The sequence below is a fragment of the Canis aureus genome, chromosome 1, assembly GCF_053574225.1.
Source record: "Canis aureus isolate CA01 chromosome 1, VMU_Caureus_v.1.0, whole genome shotgun sequence".
NCBI classification, from domain to species: Eukaryota; Metazoa; Chordata; class Mammalia; order Carnivora; family Canidae; genus Canis; species Canis aureus.
The window spans coordinates 99,522,445-99,543,336 of record NC_135611.1 but is presented as its reverse complement, the minus strand read 5'-3'; the positions used below and the strand labels follow the sequence as shown (position 1 = coordinate 99,543,336).

The window sequence follows — 20,892 nt, the reverse complement described above, 5'->3', positions numbered from 1 at the left end:
GGCAGCCCGGGTGGCTCAGCAGTTTAGCACTGCCTTCGGCCCAGGGCATGATCCTGGAGACCAGGGATCGAGTCCCACGTCGGGCTCCCTACATGGAGCCTGCTTCTCCCTCTGCCTGTGTCTTTGCCTCTCTCTCTCTCTCTGTGTCTCATGAGTAAATAAATAAAAAATTTTAAAAATAATAATAATAAATGGATAAAATGTATCTACAGAATGGAGTACTCTCCAGCTGTAAAAAGGAATGAAGTATAGATACATGATGCTATGAAGCAGATGGACCTGGAAAACATGCTAAGTGAAGGAGGCCAGTCATAAGTTATATCTTAATAAAGCTGTTACAGAAAAAAGAGGAAACAGGAAAGATCAGAGATGCAAGAACGTTGGGCAAAGATACGAGTAAGCAATTCTGTGAACTGCGATTTTAGAGAACAAGACAAGAGGAATCGAGACCACAGCTGCACAAGAGGTGGGAGAGAAGTGGCAAGGACGTAGCTCCTCCCCTGGAGGTCCACGTGGTGCTATGTCACCAATTAGCATCAGACTCGGAAGGCGCAGAGCAGGCTAGAAAAGTCAGCACCACAGGGAAAGGAATAGCGTGCAGCTTCCCAAGCAGCAGGGCAACACATGACATGAAAGCTAAAAGGCGGGGCAGCCCCCGGTGGCGCAGCGGTTTAGCGCTGCCTGCAGTCTGGGGTGTGATCCTGGAGATCCAGGATTGAGTCCCACATCGGGCTCCTTGCATGGAGCCTGCTTCTCCCTCTGCCTGTGTCTCTGCCTCTCTCTCTCTGTTTCTCTCATGAATAAATAAATAAAATCTTAAGAAAAACCAAAACTTTCCTTCAAAAAAAAAAAAAGAAAGCTAAAAGGCTCAGGCGCTGGGGGCTCCGTCAGCTGAACGTCTGTCTTGGGCTTGGGTCACGATCTTGGGGCGCATGGGGCTCTCTGCTCAGCAGGGCATCTGCATCTCCCTCCCCCTGCCCTTCCTCCCTATTCACATGCACTCTGTCAAATAAACAAAATCTTTAGGAAAAAACTGACAAGCAAAAGCACAGAGGTCAGGAAACTCTAGGCCAGGGGCCTACTGCACCTCGCACCTGTTTCTGTGAAGTTTTACTAGAACGCAGCTGCTCTCGTTCGGTGTGCTACAAGTGCAAGCAGGTGCAACAAAAGGCCAGCTGATCTGCACAGTCTTGAGTGTCTGCCCTTTAGAGAACAAGCCCATGGACTCCAGATTCCACACACCAGGGGGCCAGGGTCTCCCTGGGTGGCAGTAAATAAAGGCAGCGACCCCTCCTCAGAGCTACAGGGCTTCTTTCAACAAGCCCTTGAAAGAATGAAGTCTGTAGCCTCAGAATGTTCTCACCCTGCTCCACCGCTTCCCTTCACAATCACCCTCCTCAGAATCCAACCCCCAGAGCCTAAGTCCCCAAAACAGAGAGGTGGCGGCTGGCATCCCCAAACAGACACCTCCAGCCGCTAGTGAGCGATGCAGAGAATGGGGCCGTCCCCCAGAGAGGCGGGGGGGGGGGGTGCCTAGAAACACATGGCTGACCATGGAGACGTACCACCTCAGTCATGGCAGGTTCACGTGCAGGGGGGTGACAAATAACGCAGATCCTGAGGACCCCGTACCGAGCCTCCCCCAATGGTGACATCTTGGAAAAACTACAGTGACACTGCTCCACTCTGTGACCTTAGTCCAGTCCGTGTGCACACACATGGGTGTGGTCACATGTAGGCCCACATGCACCACCACAGGGAGGCGGAGCACTGTCACCACCTGAATGCCCCAGGCTGGCCTGGTGGAGCCATACCCGCCCTCCTCCCACCCCCCCACCAACCAGAGCCACCGCTCACCACTCTCATGTCAAGAATGTCATAGAAACAGTCCTAGTGTGTGAGATTCTGGGACTGGTTTTGTCACCTTGCACAGTTCCCTGGAGACCCAGCCAGGCCATCTGTTGCTCAGCACGGCCTGTGTATGCAACCTGCTGTGGGCTGCCTTGTGGACCACCTGCTGCTGGACACGGGCTGTGCCCAGTGCTCAGGGCTGTGAGCGTGAGCAGTCCCCTCTCCGCAGCCCAGGCCCAGGAGTGAGGCCGGTGGGTAGGGCATTTGCAGGTGGCAGGTGAGAGGCTGCCACTGCTTCCCCAGGTGACTTCCTCCCTGCCCCCAGCAGGGATGAGTTAGCCGTCTCTGTGCCCGCACTAGCCCAGCCTGGTGCTCACTTTATGCACTCTGGTCAGCGTAAGGACTGCCTGAGTCCCTCACCAAAGATTAGATTTACATATGAGGTTAAAAACAGAAATAAAAAAATAATCCGTGTTTATCTCGTAGCAATTCTGAAACCTAGAGAAACGTACATAAAAGAAGTCAAACACCCGCTTCTGTGGAAAATGGCAGCAGTGGGTTACCTGGTCCTCAATCCCTGTGCCCAAGCCGCAGACAACATGGGAGATTCTGTGGCTCTACTCTGGTGCAAGGACTCCATGTGTGGCTGCCTCCTGCCCTGAGTGCCTCAGGGCATGGCCCCCAACCTCCTCTATCCTCCTCCTTGGCACCACAACAGCCCCGGGAGAGGAAGCAACCAACGCCCAGTGGGGACCAGACAAAGGCGGGGGCCGGCAGGCAAGCCTAGGGCTGCAGGCAGCCACCCCCTCGCACAGAGACAGCCTCTGGGCAGCGCACCACCCGTGCCGCGCTCCAAACCCTGACAGCCCGGGGTGGCCTGCGATCTCCCTCCTACTGACATTTTTAAACGCAAATCATAAATGGCAGAACAGTATCAGCTATCAGAATATTTTTTAAACCAATGTGTGACAATCCCTGCCTCCAGGAGGACAAAGCACAAAACCTCAGGAGCAGCAGCTAAAGGAAATGTGGGGTGTCTGCAGCCACCACAGTGAGAGAGACAAGTGCCCTGGTTCTCTCAGGGCAACGTCGAGGGTCCTGCTGACCCGACAGTGGCTATTTCCACACTCACAGTGGAGGAAACACTGAATTTCAGTCAGAGGCGAGTGAAAATTAAGATGCAGTTTTCTTGCTCTCCATGTCCCAGGAGCCTTGATCCCCCTCGGGGCAGGGCTAGGCCTGGGTTCGGTGGGGAGCCCCAGTGGGGGCTGCAGGGGGAGGGACATACATGGGGGAAGGAAATCTTCCTCTCCTGAAAGCTGAGGTGTGGGTCACCACCACCCGGGCCCCTGCAAAAACGCCACTGTGGAACTCCCCAGGGTTTGTGTGGTAAACCTCAGAAGCCGGGAAGGGAAGCGACGCATCCTGGGAAAGCTCCAAGTCTGCGTTAAATCAGAACCTATGGGGATCCCTGGGTGGCGCAGCGGTTTGGCGCCTGCCTTTGGCCCAGGGCGGGATCCTGGAGACCCGGGATCGAATCCCACGTCAGGCTCCCCGTGCATGGAGCCTGTTTCTCCCTCTGCCTATGTCTCTGCCTCTCTTTCTCTCTCTGTGTGACTATCATAAATAAATAAAAAAAATAAAAAATAAAAAAAGAATAAATCAATCAATCAATCAATCAATCAGAGCCTATGGAGCACAAGTGTTTCCAGAAGGGTTGGCCCACCTTCGTCAGCGCAAAGGCCACCGTCCCGTCATCCTCAGTGGAAAGATCAAGCAGCTTCTGGTAAAACGCGTCATCATAAGGCCCATCTATTTGCAACATTTTTCTGAAGGAGAAAGCACAAAAAACCAGATGGCAGAGCTGCCTGGAGAGGGTTTCTTAAACGGCTAACAATTCAACAATCACACCCCTGCCTTTAAACATCTAAAAATCCACATCTTCCTAACACTAGGCTTTGTCTGAAGCAAGAGTTTTAAAAGAGCAAGAGCACAACAGGAGCCTAGGCTGTGTCACCTAGGCATCCAGGCCAGAGGCACAGGGAGCAGGGGGCGGAGGGGGGTGCAGACTGGGGGACACCACAGCCGGCCCCATGCCTGTGGCCCCAGCGACCGCAGGACCCTGTCCAGGAAGGCCCGCCAGCCAGGGCAGGAGCTGCTGGTCAGCTGTGGAGCAGCACTGCCCCCTGCAGGCTCAGCCGACACAGGACAGGGTCGGGTCTTCATAGGAGCAGAGTCCGGGGCAGGGCAGGTGGTCTTCCTGCTGGGATGACCCAGGATGCTCAGAGCCCGGGCCTCACCTCTGCTCAGGGAACTCCTCCAGGTACCGCTCGACCCGCCGGTACAGGGGGTAGAGGCCTTCGATGTCCAGCAAGTCCAACATCTGCACCTGGAGGGTTTTGTACAGAAGACAGCCCTTCGGTAACCCCGAGCACTCCGGGCTGTTTTTTCCTACCAAGAACATCAGGAAAACAAGAGGTTTACGGTCAAGGACCGAAGGAAGCCTGGGCATGGGCCGCACCTGCCTCACGGAGCTGCTGGGGTGCCAGGCCAGGCGCCAGACACAGCAAGGGACCTGCGTGTCTGTGCACTTCTCATGGTCAAACATCAGCCCCAACCTCCGTGCCTCGACGGCCCTCTGCCTACGCAAGCAAGCCAGGCATGAAGTGTAAAATCACAAGCACATCCTCCCCTGCAAGGCCGTGTCTGCGGAGCCCAGGGTCACACAGGACAGTGGGCAGAACCGCCCAACATGCCACGGCAGGGCAGTCAGCACAGGGTTAGTAGGGCACCAGGGCATCCGTGAGTCCTGGCCCCTCTCCCCTCAAGGGGAGACACTGACCTCTGACATCCCACTGCTGGCAGGACCCACTTGGCCACACGACCACGTGAGAGCACAGACCCATGGGGGACCAACGCGGAATGCCTACCTCATCATCAGTAAAAATTCAAGAACTACAACTGTGGACACACATTTGGTAATTAGGCCAAAATACCAGGTTCCAGGGTGGCTGTGTGGCCTCAGACACACTCCAGGGTCCTGCTGACGCCACATGTCCAGGAGGGGCCAGGGGAGCAGTCCCTGGGGCTCTCCACACCCACCACATGCTGCCATCTGCTCAGAAGCCCAAATGTGGGCATAATTCCACAATTTTCTGAAATGATCACGTATCACTTTTTCAAGAAAAAGGCTAAAAAATGTGTTTGAGAACAACTCGCAGGAGCAGCAGACGGCTGGTGCCATGCAGTCCTGGGGTAACTGCTTGGCCAGTACAGCAGCACCCACACTGTGCAGGAACAGGCTGCTGCCCTCGTGCCACCCCATGGGGCCTTCAACCCAAAACAGGAATGAGGAGCGTTCCTCGTCGGTGCCGAAGGAGGTCCTGACTCGGCTCCCGTGCACAGGCCACAGGCAGCCCAGGGACAACAAGGAGCCCGAGAACACTCAGCACAAACCCAGGTGGGCTGCCGAGCTGCCTCTAAGCTGGGACACCCCACCCTGGGGCCTGGAGCTGCAGGCCCCCAGGAGATACTCCCCTGCAGGGTGGCCAGGCAGGCCCACAGGCCAGTGGGGAGGTACTCAGCAAACTACAGGGACACACAGACACAGGGTGGTGTTTTGGGGGAGGCCCCAGATCCCCAGGGAAGGTGAGGCAGGAGCGTCCCCAGCAGGGTGGCCGCAGGGAGGCCCTGATGGCCCAAGCTGCTCCCGTGAGAGCTCCGTGAGGCCAGGCAGGACCCTGGCAGGTACCCCCCATCCCCCAGAGCCCTCCCCGTCCGGCCTACCTTGGCGGCTCCTGCTGAAAGGGCTGGCTTCACAGACACGGGGACCCCGTAGCCCAGGCCCCCGCCACAGGGTCCCTGCCCGGCCCTTGTCGGAGCCGCTCAGCAGCACCCGGGTGATGACGTGCACCAGGTCCCGGATCACAGCCCTCGTGCAGTGGGACCCGCCAGCCAGGCCGTTAGAAGGGAAGAAAAAGGGCTTCAGGTGGTGCGCGAGCTCCGTCCAGTCAGCCACAGGGCTGCGGGCATCTGTGCAGCCATAGATCAGCTCACCATTCTTCAAGAGGAGAGACAGGGACCCGTCACCCCCATGGCCATGCCCACTGTGCAGGATGGGTGCCTGTCTGGGCCCTGCACACCATGACCCTCCAGGGAAACTGCCCCCATGCGCACTGCACTGCTGACCAACGTGGAAAAGAACAAAGGAAAGAGAACCTCAGGCAAGCACCACCCGAAGCCCAAACCCCAGAAGACTCATGCCTGGTATTCAAGGAGCCCCGTGACCCCCGTGCTCTCCGAAGACAGGGTCAGCATGACCCTGAGTGAGTAGTCAGGGGCACCTGTATCTGGGGACCTCTGTCCTTCCTGCAGGCGGAGAGGCCACCCATGTTGTCAGTGTGGATAGCCTCATCCCCAAGACCATCACTGCCTTTAAACCATGTCCAGCAAAGAAACTCTCATGGCGCCAACATTCCCAGGGCAGCAAGCAGGGACCCCTGGGGGGCTGTCCTATAACCCCTCGGGGCCTGATCCCTGCACGCTGAGCAGCAGCCACCCCCAGGTGTGACCAACTCCTTGTCCCCTGGTTCCCTTACCTGAAAGATGAGGTCAACAACCTCAGGACAGTCCAGGTCCCTCAACACTCAGCCTGTAGCTGTCCCCCGTGGGGCAGGACTTCCCTCCTAACCCTTCTCAAGTCACAGGCCATGCTGGGCAGCCCCAGGAGGCCAGAAAGCATGGCACCCTGCCCACCCTGTCAGGGACACAACCCTGGAGCACCGCCTCTGGTCCTGACCAGGCCGTCAGTGGCCTCAAGAGGGAGCCTGAGCCAGCTGCGGGGACAGAGGATGAGCCTGCCCTGTCCCCAGGTAGCACACAACATGTCAGTCCACAAAGTGTGTACTGGGCCCTCCTCCTACCTCTGGGTCCTAGGATCCAGGAGCATGTGTGATGCCCCCACTGCCCCACTTGGGTCTCCGGTCACGTCAGAGCAAGAGGCACACGACTTGGGTGTCTGACGACCATGAGGCCCAGGAAAACCATCACAAGACCACTGACCCAAGATGGGCCTTTGGCAGGAAGGCGGCACACGAAAGGGCGAGCAGGAGCTCTAGGGCCGGGGCAGGGGGGCGGGGCCAGGCCATGTGCTAGCAGGACCAGGCACCGGAGGCTGCCACCAAGAGAGGGGCCAGGGCTAGGCCTGCGGTCTGGGGCAGGAGACACCGCAGCCCCCATGCAGTGGCGGCAACCCCCCCCCCACGCCCCCAGGCCTGTGAGGCTGAGGGACTGGACGGCGAGGCCCCTTCTCACCCACATCTCAAATCCATGGAAACACAACTCTTACCTTAAATATCTTTAAGTTGTTCTGGGCCTCATGCAACAAGCTCTTCAAGGCAAAGTGCATCCTCTGCTTATTTCTAAAAGGAGAAGACACTGCTAATAGAATCACATGCAGTCTTTGCTTTCACCAGCCCACGGCTCAGGGGACGGGACGTGCTGCTGGGAGCCTAAGAGGAACCTCAGGCTCTGTGGGCTAAGGAGCCATCTTAGTGGGGGAGGCCGCCCATCACTGCCCCCAAACCCCTCCACTCCCCAGCTGCTGCCTCCCACAGCTCACCTGTGGGAGCCAAGAGCCCGGAGCTCTGCCCAGGGCCCTAGACACCAGCAGGAGAGGGCCCCGCTCCCTGTACCCCACCCCCCAGAGGTGGCACTACCAAGGTGTGCTCTCTTACCCTGAGTAGAGATCAAGGGGACAGTATTTGCTTATCTGCTTCCACTTCCCAGTTTCCACCTGTTAAAGCAGCAAGTGGAGTAAATGACTGATGGGCAGCACTGGGCAAACGCCTCCGTGAGCTGACAGGGTGCTGAGGGGCCCAGCAGAAGCCACAGCCGCAGCCAGGGCTTCACCCCAAACTCAGGAGCTCTAGCCCCACTCTCCACAGGAGCAGGGAAGCTGGCAGCAGGGACCTTCTCAAAATGACACAGCTAAATTATGGTAATCAGATGAACAAATCTTTAAAGTTGTAATATTCATGAAGAGGAGAGTGTGGCTAACAAATAATTTCATATTTTCAGAGAGAAGATAAATTGGCACAACCTTTTGAAAGTTAACCTGCTGGTTTCCATCAAATTTTAAATGTGGGTACCCCCTGACTTGGCAAATCTCTGAGGAGTCACAAGATCAAGGATGTTCACTGCAGCTTGACTCTAATAGCGAGATCTGGAAACAACTTGGCAGCACATCTGCTCCATGGACCAGAACATAGAAGGCCACATGCTGGGCAGCCCAGGTGGCTCAGTGGTTTAGCACTGCCTTTGGCCCAGGGCCTGATCCTGAAGACCCGGGATCGAGTCCCACGTCAGGCTCCCTGCATGGAGCCTGCTTCTCCCTCTGCCTGTGTCTCTGCCTCTTTCTCTCTCTCTCTCTCTCATGAATAAATAAAATCCTAAAAAAAAAAAAAAAAAGGCGGCCATATGCTAAATGAAGGAATGAATAAATGATAGCCAGCTACTTACAGGAAAAAGACAAAATGAAAAATCACCAACATTTACTCAAGGAAAAAAGCAATTTGTATAAGTGGAAATGATGTTACTTTGCTTAAAAAAAAAAAAAAAAAACTGTCTCCATATGTGCATATATCCAAATATATGTTGAAAAAGCCTTGAAGGATACACAATAGTCCTCAAGGATTAGTTAAGTGAAAAAAGCAATTAACAAAACAACATATAGTGAGACCCCGTATTTGCTTTATAAAAGTATGTGTCCATGCACACATAAGTACACGCTAGAATACACATGGGAAAAAGCATCATCTCATTTCCAGCTGGGTAACATGTATATTTATGTTGACAGAGAGAGAAGTCTGGAAGGATGTGGAAACTGACTGGGCTACCTCTGGGAAATCAGGTGACCTAATTCCTACAATTCCGTATCTTACCAGTTAAATGAACAGATACTGCTTCATAGTAAAAAGCAGTTCTAAAAATCCATCAAATGAATAGTGACAATGAAAATCATCTCCTAAAAGGAATAGCTCAAATTGTTAACACCACAAGAAAAGGTGAGGTGAGTCAGTAAAAGTGGGGAGTAAAGAACTCTGGAAAAGTCTCTCCTCCATAAGGGCAAGGAGAAAATGGTCAGAATCAAAACTTTCAGAATTCTGAAAAGTAACCAAAGGCTTACAACACTCTGGGGACCATTTACTCAAGAAAAATGACCACATCTAAAAACAGTGAAGTTTGTGGTATTTTTAATGCTCTATCCACTCTTCTAATTCCAAGGAAATCTTAAAAACCAACAGCCCCAGGGCAGCCCTGATGGCTCAGCAGTTTAGCACCATCTTCAGCCCAGGGTGTGATCCTGGAGACCCAGGATTGAGTCCCACATCGGGCTCCCTGCATGGAGCCTGCTTCTCCCTCTGCCTGTGTCTCTGCCTCTATCTCTGTGTCTCGTGAATAAATAAATTAAAATCTTAAAAAAAAAAACAAAAAACCAGCCCCGATGCTGGTAAAAACAGAAGCCCAGCAGCCACCACAGGTGCTGAACCAAGCAGGAGTTTCTCCAAACTCTCATTCTCAAAGAATGGTCATTATGTGACCTCTCTTCATGTCCCATCATCATTACCTGACTCAGAGCTTTCCAGGTGCAAAAGGGACATTCTCCCAAGTGGCATTTGTGAAAACCATCAGAGACAACTGTTTAACTTCATGGCTACCTGAGAGAGTGGATGACAGTTGTAGCAAACAATTAGGCTAACCTAAAGCTAAAAAAGAAAACGCTGAGGAATGAGATATACACAGGGCTTTGGAAAGCTCCAGCATGACCTGAGCATCTACAAGACCATGCACAGGCTCTGGAAAGACCTTAAAAAGGCCCTCACCTTCTGCTGATCTGAGAATCTGAGGAAGTGAAGGCTAAGTAGAGTTGCAAGCGCCTGGCTGAGTGTTGACGGTGGCCCCGTGTACACACAGAGGCCCTGAGCAAAGACTTATTAGTTGCAGGAATTCAAGGAAATCTAGGTGCTGAAAGACTGTCAACCAAAAGTTCATCTATAAAACTATCCTTTGAAATGAAGGAGTAATTAAGACACGGCCAGATAAATGGTAACTAAAAAAACCAAATGTGTTCACTAACCTGCCCTACAAGAGTAAAACTTCAGGCTGAAAAGAACACTTAGATAGTAACTTGAATTCACATGAAGAAATAAAGAGCACAGTGCTAAAGGAACTACACAGGTAGGTAAACATAAAAGACAATATATATTCTTTTTATAACTTTTTATCCCATCCCCTTTTAAAAATAGAATGTCCCTCACCTGGCCAAAGGAATCTGTACTGACGAGCAAAATAAATATAAAGATTAATTTTTTTTGTATAAAGATTAATTTACACGGGGGGAGGCAACAAAGCTACAAGAGGCAGAGTTTTTGTACACCAGTGAAATTAAATTGCTATTAACTGAGCTAGACTGTTTAGCTTACGATGTTAAACGAGTAACTAGACAGAAAATCAACAACAAAACATAAGACTTGAACCACACACTGAACCAGTTAGACCTAATAAACATCTAGAGGACACTTTACCCCAAAACAGCAGAATACACATTCTAATCAAGTAAACATGGAACATTCTCAAGGGGGCATGAAGTCATGCAAATGTTCTCCAAACTCAGTGGAATGAAATTAGAAATCAATAGCAAAAAACAAAACAAAATTTTCTTGAGAAACTTACAAATATGAGATATCTAAACACATTCCTAATCATCAATGAGTCAAAGAAATCAACAGGGAAATCAGAAAATTGAGATAGAATGAAAATACAACATACCAAAATTTATGGGAGGCAGAAAGAGCAGTGCTTACGTGGAAATTTATACTTGTAAAATACCTATATGAAAAAGAAGAAAAACCTTCAATCAATAACCTAAGTTTCTACACTCACCAACTAGAAAAATAAGGCCAACCTGAGTCCAATGCAGATAAAGGGGAAAAAAGAGTAAAGATTAGTGCAGAGACAGATGAAATGAAGAACAGGGGGTAAAATGAAGAAAAAGAACAAAATCAAAAGCTGTTTCTTGAAAAGATCAACTATTACAATCCCTTGGCCAGATCAAAAAAATATCTGAAAAAAATTAATGAAAGAATGGATATTACTCCCAACCTTGCAGAAATAAAAAAGAATTTTATAGGAGTATTATGAATCAACAAATTAGATGAAATGCACACATTTTTAAAAACACACAACTACCAAAACTGAGGGAGAAATAGAGAATCTGAACAGAATAACAGTAAGAGACTGAATCAGTAATCAAAAATCTCCCAAAAAAGGAAACCCCAGGACCAGATGACTTCACTTGTTAATTCTATCAAATGATTAAAGAAGAATCAAGACCGATATTCAAACTCTTCCAAAAATTAGAAGGGAGAGAAGGAAACACTTCCTAACTTGGTTCTGTGAACCCAAAGTTACCACCTTGGTACCAAAATCAGACAAAACTTCACTAGAAAAGAATACTGCAGGCCAACATCTCTTAAGAAAAAACCTTCAAGGGGATCCCTGGGTGGCTCAGCAGTTTAGGGCCTGCCTTCAGCCCAGGGTGTGATCCTGGAGTCCCGGGATCAAGTCCTGGAGTCCCGGGATCGAGTCCCTGCATGGAGTCTGCTTCTCCCTCTGCCTATGTCTCTCTGCCTCTCTCTCTCTCTCTCTCTCTCTCGGTCTCTCATGAAAATAAATAAAATCTTCTAAAAAAAGAAAGAAAAAGAAAAAACCTTCAATAAAAACTAACAAACCAAATTTAGCAGCACATTTAAGGGACTACATACCCACAATAAAAATGAACTTTATCCCAGCAATACAAGGGTGGTTCAACATGTGAAAGCCAATCAATATAATAGAAAGGAAAGCACCTCATGATTATCTCAATAAATGTAGGACAAAATCTAACATTCTTTTATGATTAAAAAAAAAGAAAAAACTCAAAACAAATGTCTACGACCAGCTCACAATGAATGTTACACTCAGTGATGCAAGACAAAGCTTCCGCCTGAGATCAGGAACAAGATAAGGATGTCCACTCGCGCTTCTACTACAAGCTCTAACCAGATCAATTAGGGAAGAAAAACAAAGGGCACCCAGATTAGAAAGACCAAGTAAAACTATCCCTCTTTGCAAATGATCTGGTCATGTACACAGAAAATTCTAAAAAATCACCACCACCAAAAAACAAAAAAAAAACAAAAAAAACAGAGCAAAGAAACAGGTTCATCAAGGATGGCAGGATATCAATATACAAAAAACAGGTGCATTTCTCACCTCACACTCATTAGAATGGCTGCTATCAGAAAACAGAAGCAAGTGTTGATAAGGGTGTGGAGAAAGTGGAACTCTGATGTACCCTGGCAGGAAATTAGAAGGGAGAGAAGGGAGAGAAGGAAACACTTCCTAACTTGGTTCTGTGAACCCAAAGTTACCACCTTGGTACCAAAATCAGACAAAACTTCAAAATGGTTTTGAAGGTCCAGGTGCCGTGGAAAACAGTATGGTGGTTCCCTGTAATTAAAAATAAAGTTACCGGGCAGCCCAGGTGGCTCAGTGGTTTAGCACCACCTTCAGCCCAGGGCGTGATCCTGGAGACCCAGGATCGAGTCCCATATCAGGCTCCCTGCATGGAGCCTGCTTCTCCCTCTGCCTGTGTCTCCGCCTCTCTCTCTATGCCTCTCTATGCCTCTCATGAACAAATAAATAAAACCTTTAAAAAAACAAAGTTACCATATGACCAACAATCGTACTTCTGGGGTATACAGTCAAGAGAACCGAAAGGAGAATTTCAGAGATATTTGCACACCCATGTTCAAAAGAGCAGGATTCACAAAAGCCAAAAGACAGCAACTCAGTGTGTATCACTGGATAAATGGATTAAAAATGTGGTATATATAATCATGGACTATTAGTCTTAAAAAGGAAGGGAATTCTGACATATTTCACAATGTGGAAAACCTTGAGAACATAAATGAAATGAATCAGTCACAAAAGGACAAATAGTGTATAATTCCATTTATCTGAAGCAGCTACAGTAGTGAAATTCAGAGGCAGAAACTAGGATGATGGTTGGCAGGAGCTGAGGAAAAGGAAATACGGAGTTGTTTAACAGTTTCAGTTTGGGATGATGAAAAATTCTGGAGATGGGTGGTGGTGATGGCTGCACAACAATGTAACTTAATGGTTAACATGGTAAGTTTTATGTTATATATTTTTAATTGTGAAATACACATATTTAAAAAATCAATTATGTTTTTATGTAATAACCTTAAAATGAAATAAAAAATTACAAGAGCATCCAAAATAATAAAATACTTAGAGATAAATTTAACAAAAGAAGTCTAAGAGGGATGGCTGGGTGGCTCAGTGATTGAGCATCTGACTCTGACTCAAGGTGTGACCCCGGGCTCCTGGGATCAAGTCCCCCATTGGGCTCCCTGCAGGAAGCCTGCTTCTCCCTCTGCCTGTGTGTCTCTGCCTCTCTCTCTCTCTCTGTCTCTCATGAATAAATGTTTTCTTTTTAAAGCCTAAGACTTAGACACTGAAAACTATAAAACATCACTGAATGAAATTAAAATCCTAAATAAAGGAAAAAACATCCTGTGTTCACAAAATACAGAGGTGGCAATACCTCCTAAATTGATTTGCAATTCAGTGGGATCCCTATCAATTCCCTGAGAAGCTAGACATCTAAATTGGAAAAGAGGGGATCCCTGGGTGGCTCAGCAGTTTAGCGCCTGCCTTTGGCCCAGGACACGATCCTGGAGTCCCGGGATCGAGTCCCGCGTCGGGCTCCCGGCATGGAGCCTGTTTCTCCCTCTGCCTGTGTCTCTGCCTCACTCACTCTCTATGTCTATCATGAATAAATAAATAAAATCTTAAAAAAATAATAAATAAATTGGAAAAGAAAATTCTATTCAGAGATGACATGATCCTCTACTTAAAAAATTCCAAAGAATCTACAAGAAAACCTCTCAGCGAGCTGCAGGTACAAGATCAATATACAAAAATCAGTTGTGCTTCAGGGCTCTTGGGTGGCTCTGTCCGTCAATTGTCTGTCCTCAGCTCAGGTCATGATCTCAGAGTCCTGGGATTGAGTCCTGCATTGGACTCCCTGCTCAGTGAGGAGTCTGCTTCTCCCTCTCCCTCTGCCTCCCTGCTTGTGCTCTCACTCTAATAAGTGGATAAAATCTTCAAAAAAATTGTTTCTATAAACCAGCAATAAACAGTCTGAGAAGAAAATTAAAGTAATTCCATTTATCATATTTACAATATCCTGAAAGAATAAAATACATAGAAATATATTTACCCCAAGTGGTAAAAGACTTGCACCCTAAAAGCTATAAAATGTTGCTGAAACTTTAAGACCTAAATAAGTGGAAAAACGGTCTGTGTTCACGGATTTTAAGTCTTAATACTGTTAAGATGGCAATACCACTACCCAAAGTGATCTACAAGCTCCTGCGATTGTCAAAAACCTCAATCTTTTCTTGCAAAAATGAAAAATCCAATCCTCAAAATCATATGTAAGTATAAGGAGTCCCAAAAAGCCAACACAATCTTGAAAAAGAACAAAGCAGGAGAACTCAAACTTCTTGATTTCAAAACTGACTGCAAAGCTATAGAATCAAAACAAAGCACCAGGCTGGCATAAGGACTGACACAGAGGCCGCTGGTACAGAACAGGGAGCCCAGACACAAGCCACATTTACAGCCAAAACATCTCTGATGAGGGAGCCAAGACCATTCAATAGAGAAAGGACAGTCCTTTCAACAAATGGTACTGGGAAAACTAGAAGTAAATGCAAAAGAAATTGGAGACTTATCTCCTTTCAAATACAAGAATTAACATAAAATGGATCAAAACCATAAGGGAAAAGCTTCATGACCTTGGATTAGGCAATGATTTCTTAGCTATTGACACCAAAAGCACAGACAAGAAAAGGAAAAACACACAAACTAAACTTTAGTAAGATTAAAAACTTTTGTGCATCAGAGGACACTATCAACAGAGTAAAGATAATTGACAGGATGGGAGAAGATACTTGCGAATCACACATCTGATAAAGAATACCCAAAAGATATACAGAACCCCTAAAACTCAACAAAAAATAACCCAATTCATAATGGGTAAAGGACTTGAACTGATGTTCCTCAAAAGAAAACATATCAATGGCCGATAAGCACATGAAAATATAGGCAACATCAGTAAACCATCAGAGAAGCGCAGATGAAAACCATAGGGAGGTGCCACTTCATGCCCCCCCGGGGCCCCCCATAATCACAGAGACACTGCAAGTGCCCGCAAAGATGTGGGGAGATCAGACCCTCAGACATTGCTGGCAGGAATACAAAATGGCGCACAAGCTATGAAAAACAGCTTGACATTTGCTAAAAAAAACTAAACACAATCTCTCTGAGACCCAGCAATTCCACTCCTAGGACTCAGCCCAGGAGAAATGAAAGCAGTGATGCAAACAAGCACATGTACATGCATGTTCACAGCAGCACCACTCACAACAGCCGGAAGGCAGAAACAACCCACATGGCCATCAAGAGATGAATGATACAATGGAACAGTGTTCAAGCTGAGGCCACGGGGGCCGGGATTCCATCCATGTGAAATGTCCAGAACAGGCTGATCCACAGGGCAGGTGGCTACCAGGGTCTGGCCGGATGGGGTCTGGGGAGTGGCTGCTAATGGGGACAGGATGCTTTGTGGGGTGATAAAATTATTCTGAAATTTGAGTGATGATGGCAGCACCATCATGCAAAGTCACTAAAATCCACTGAATTATGCACTTTAAATAGGTGAACTTAAGATATATATGTGAACTACATCTCAATTTGAGATTAAAAAAAAAAGGTGAACATGAACTACTTATGAAAGAAAAAGTAAAGGAAAAAAGGAGGATCTACACTTTCTTTTACTCATCCGGCCACACCTGGAACCCACGCTGGCCCTGGGGCCCCAGGCAGACACTGTTGGCCGCGCATCTCACCTTGAGGCGCTGGTGCATGCAGTAACGGCACACTTTGTGCTTCACCTCGTGCATAACATCACTTGAGAAAGGAATAAACCCACATTTTGGCTGCAAAATAAACAAGGAAGAAAAAAACGTTTAGGGATAAATCCTAAAAAATCCATTCAGGAGACAAGATGACAGATAAGATACTGGAGGAATCAGTCAATCTGTCCCCAAAAGCTGCTTTTATCTGCACCCCCGGCAGGAGTGGGCACCTGCCTCCTCACAGCACATAAAATCTTTGCCACTACAGAGTCTGAGGCCAGAGCTCTCGTGGGGAAAGCAGAGGTGCCCTACCAGTGGCCAGAGGACAATGCAGGGCAGCTTTGCATTTCTTCTGTGACAGGACGCGACAAGAAGGCCTATAGGAGTGCAGTCTGCCCCAGCTCGAAATAGCAGCCCTGTTCCCTGAGATACAGGCTGACCAGGAAGGCTCATCCACAGCTGTTGGGCTCCCAGAACACCCACTGCCATCCAACATTCATTCATTCAAGAGTGAGCAAGCACACACACATGAGCAGGGGGCAGAGGAGCAGAGAAAGAAAGCACATCAAGCAGGCTCCACGCCCAGCACAGAGCCCCACACAGGGCTCGGTCTCATGGCCCCAAGGTCACAGCCCCAGCTGAGGTCATGGGTCCAACGCCTCACTGAGCCACCCAGGCACCCCCATCTGCTGCCTTCAGGGCACAGACAATGAGTGCCTGGTGTCAGCACTCTGAGGACCCAGCACACTCACCCTGTGGTTGGGCGAATAGGACATCAGTCCCCACAGAGCACCAAGGGGATACGACCCAGGAATCACAGCCTGGGACATCTGGGAGGCTTCCCTGGGTGGGGGACATGGAGGGGGGACACAGGCACATTGGGCAGCACAGCTGATGCCATGCCCTGGCTCTCCTGCATGGCGGGCGGGGGGGGAGGGGAGGGGGAAGGATGTGCCTCTGGAAGAGTAACATGAGGCTCTCTCCTCTCTCCTGGGTAGGACGCAAAGGAAGGGCATGGCCACCCATCAAACAGGTGGCATCTGAACAAGCTCCTAGTGGGAGCTCCTGGAGGGCCTTGCACAGTGTCACCCAGCAGCCAAGGGGCTCAGCTTAGGAGGGGATGGGGCCTGGCAGGCAGCTCCCCCCAGGGAAGCAGGGAGGTCAGAACCAGCACAGTCCTTTCTGGTGGCCACTGGCCAGGGCTGGCCCCCAGCTGGCCCCATGGGAAGCACCAGACATGGGCATCAACCTGTGGATCTGGCCAGTGGGAAGCACCAGAGCAGCAGGTGAGGTGACAGATGCGAAGGAGGGGGAGCAAGCAGACTCTGTGAGAGGTGGGACCAGAATGGGGGGGAGGGGAAGGGAGGCCCTGTGGGCCAGGGAGGAGGGGATGGGGCTGGGGAGGAGGGGGGAGGGAAGGCTGAGCGGGGAAGACACTGAGGGGAGCAGGCGCGGAGGGGAGCCTTGGCTGGCTGCACCCTGCACTACGGGCAGCAGACACAGATGTCTACCCTGAACCCACCCCCACCCTCTCCCCCTCCGTGGACACAGTTCACCTTGATCTCCACACACAGAATCGGCCGGTGCTCTGCAAAACAGTAGGTCTGAAGTCGGGCTAGGTTGGGAAGGCACAGGGCATAACCACTCAGAGTGTCCAGGTCCTTGTCACAGCGAGATTCTGGAAGAGCCAAGAGAAGCTGTAAGACTTGGGCACAGGACTCAGAGATGGCTGCTAGCTACATGGGGACCTCTGCAGGGGAGGCTCAGCCCTGCCCTAGAGGCTGCGGCCCCAGGCTCCTGGGGTCCTGCCATGTTTATCTAGGGCCTCTGGATCACACAAGTATGACACTGTGCTCCATGGGGGAGGGGAGGCGCAGGCCCTGTAGAGTGGCCAGCGCCCTCCCTGTGTGCAGTCACACCCTGTGGGAGAAGCCAGCCCCGCACATGTGGGGCCGGCAGAAAGGCTGCCTGGGAGCTCACCATCTCCCAAATGCACCCGAGTGCCCCACTGCCCTTGTCTGGGTGTCATCTGCATCCTGCGGGACGAGAAGCCTTAGCCATGAGGCCACAGAGAGGTCCAGGTCCTTCTAGCAAACCAGCAGACCTGAGGTCACTGTGGGGGCCCCCAAACATGCAGGGGCCTCATGCTCCCCACCACCGCTGGGCGCAGGCCAGCCGAGCAGGATGCAGCCTCAGGGCCCAGGGCGGGGGACTGTCCCCTGTTCAGGCAACAAGGCCAATCGGAAGGCGTTACCACAAGGGCAGTTCTCACGACTGTACATGGCACACATTTAGACAATCGTTTCAAATGTAGGCTGATGCAGAGCCCCCAGAGCACGCCTGTCTGTCCCCGCCCCGAGGGGAGTGGCCAAGACCCAGCCCAGCCTCCTTCCCCCGCCAGGGAGCCCCGCTCCACAGAGAAGACCAGAAGCCTTCTCCCTCACAACCACAGGACCAGACATCAGCTGGCGCTGCTTCAGGAGGCAGCAGGGCCTCCGTCCACACCTCGGGCACCACATCCAGTCCCTGAAAGGAAAAGCTCTGATGTACTTATTGTCGTTACTGCCACCAACAAGTGCAGGAAGGCATGGGGGCAAAGAGGGAAGCTCCACAGGTGAAATTCACGACTCTCCACCGCCCACAAGAGGACGGGCAGGCAGGTGGACAGACAGGAGGACGAGTGGGCCTATGGACGGGCGGGCAGGCAGGTAGAAGGGCAGCAGGCAGGAGGACGGGCAGGCAGGTGGATTCCAGCTTCTGGGAGATGGTCCTCAGGGCAGCTGACCCCACAGCGCCCAGGCAGCCCCGTCCCCTCCCCGCGTCCACGCTGCACCAGCTCCCTTGGCCCCCTGTGTGGGGCATGGCTCAGACGAGCTCCTAGCACTTCAGGCTGAGATGAAGTTTCTGGCAAAACTGCTGAAAACTACATTGACCTCATACAAATCGTTGTCAAACATGTTCCAAATGTAATATTTAAATCACCAACAATAAATAAATACATACATACATACATAAATACATAAAATAAATCACCAACAAGAGCTGCAGGTGGAAGGCTTACCTGGTCTCTCGGACTGGATCTTCACACAGAGCTGCTTCACGAAATCTAATGGCAGCTGCACCACTTCCTGTAACAACATGTAGGAAACACTCGGCGCGCCAGACAACAGCGAGAATGTGCCCACGCCACAGAACTGCATGCTCAAAAATGGTTAAAATGGTTAATTTTATGTTACGTATATTTTCCCATAGTAACAAATGACTCAGTATGTGAGTTCAGTAGGAAAAACTGCTGTTATCTTAAGGACACAACCCGATCAGACAGACGCAAAGGTTCCTGCGCAGGAAGCGACAGGCTTCCACGTGAAAGGTGCACCCCCAGCAGATTACCGTGCCTGCACCCTGGCACCCACACCAGCTGAGGCCACTGTGAGGGGAGCGCAGCAAGCAGCGGACAGGACCCATGGGGAGCCATAAGTGATGCAGCTACTCCCAGCCCCGAGTCCACCCACCACCCTGCCACGTCAGACACCAGGTAAAAGTAGAACTGCATTTCTTCCAACAACTTTAAATTCCCAATTTTATGATGTTAGTTCTGTTTTAAGGATCCTTAACACCAGGCTACATTTACCAAGCCTTCACTCAGCCTCCTGAGCCTGCATGGACCAAGCCATCCTGCCAGATGGACGGACTGAGGGCGGTCATCAGCAGGGCAGGTGGCCAGCACCACACAAAGTACTAACTGAGGACTCCCACCCCAGATGTGCTCAGCGGATGGCGTAGCCCACCAGCTTGCCCGCTGACAGGCACCTGCCCTGGAGGGGATGCAGGGATGGCTGCAGAGGAGGCATGTCCGTGGGGTGGATGTTCCCAGAATGTGACCTAGCAAGCTCCCTCATTCGCCCAGAGCCCCGTCCACCTGGGACAAACACAACCCGACCTGGAGCCAGAGCGCCCCCCTGGGCCCTGGGGGCACATCCTGACGCTGTTCCACCTGCCAGTCCCCGTCAGCTGGAACCCCCAGCTCCCCACTGCCCTCGGCACAGATCCTCCCAGGAAAAAGGCCCAGAGCCCTCCATGTGCGGTAAGGCAGAGGAATCACCCTCTCCTCCACGCTGGGAATCAGCATGGCTGCATCCACTCAGACACCATCCAGGCCGGTCAGACACACCGGGCCCCCATAGCCAGGGGTTTCCTGCCTTCACAGCTGAACTGAACTGTGGGGGGCCCCAGGAGGACCACAGGGGCACCCCCACCGGTGCAGCCCCCCACCCCCACCCCAGGGTGATCTAGGAGGCCAGCAGGGGGCTGTAGGAAGGAGACATAACCCCAGGACAGCATATCCCCCAGACTGGGACCTGGGCAGCCAGGGTCAGGTCGTAGGGACACACCCCTTCCCGTGAGCCCACACTGGGTAGGGCTGAAGCTCCTCAGCCAACACCGCCCCACCAGCTCCCCAGGGGGCCAACCTGTGGCAGATCCCCCCCCCTCACCGGGAGCTGCACCAAGCTGGAGCGCCCCCCATAATGGCGGGGTGGCAGGGACCAGGGGTCCCGGCAGACGCAGTCTTAAGCGGTCTCTCCGAACCTCCTGCTTCTCAGCTAGAAAATAGGAAGAGAACTAGTGGCTCTGATCCTGCCGTGTAGCACAGAGAGAAGCACGCAGGACAGGAACACGGGGTTGTCACGAAGCACAGAGGTCCAAATGACGGTGAATAAGCTGGTACTCTTAATGGTACTCCTGATATAGAATGGGCCTGTGAACTCTCACTGTGTAAATAAGTCACTCACCCCACAATGGACGTAGCTCTCCCCCAAAAACTCTCTCATGACGTTCTTGCTGAAGTCCACTATGTTCTGTAGGTGCTCAAAGATCTCTTCTGACGTCTGTAAAACACAAACACAAGGAGGCCTGGATGGCGGGGATCACACTACACAGAAGGAGGTCCTGTCCCACAGCCCAGGCCCCTGTCCTCCTCCACCCAGGACAC

At 50.9% G+C, this 20,892-nt stretch overlaps 1 protein-coding gene across 1 annotated transcript in view; it reads right to left on the bottom strand.

Annotated features, from left to right (window-relative positions):
* The window catches only part of IPPK (inositol-pentakisphosphate 2-kinase), a 40,801-nt gene that overhangs the window by 13,496 nt on the left and 6,413 nt on the right, over positions 1-20,892 (bottom strand). Inside the window, exons 3-11 of the mRNA XM_077911082.1 lie at positions 20,693-20,788; positions 18,964-19,030; positions 17,459-17,580; positions 15,894-15,983; positions 7,587-7,645; positions 7,199-7,271; positions 5,638-5,911; positions 4,152-4,302; positions 3,578-3,680 (exon numbers count right to left, since the gene is read on the bottom strand). Of these exons, the coding sequence (XP_077767208.1) occupies positions 3,578-3,680; positions 4,152-4,302; positions 5,638-5,911; positions 7,199-7,271; positions 7,587-7,645; positions 15,894-15,983; positions 17,459-17,580; positions 18,964-19,030; positions 20,693-20,788 (1,035 nt within the window). The remainder of the gene's footprint in view (positions 1-3,577; positions 3,681-4,151; positions 4,303-5,637; positions 5,912-7,198; positions 7,272-7,586; positions 7,646-15,893; positions 15,984-17,458; positions 17,581-18,963; positions 19,031-20,692; positions 20,789-20,892) is intronic.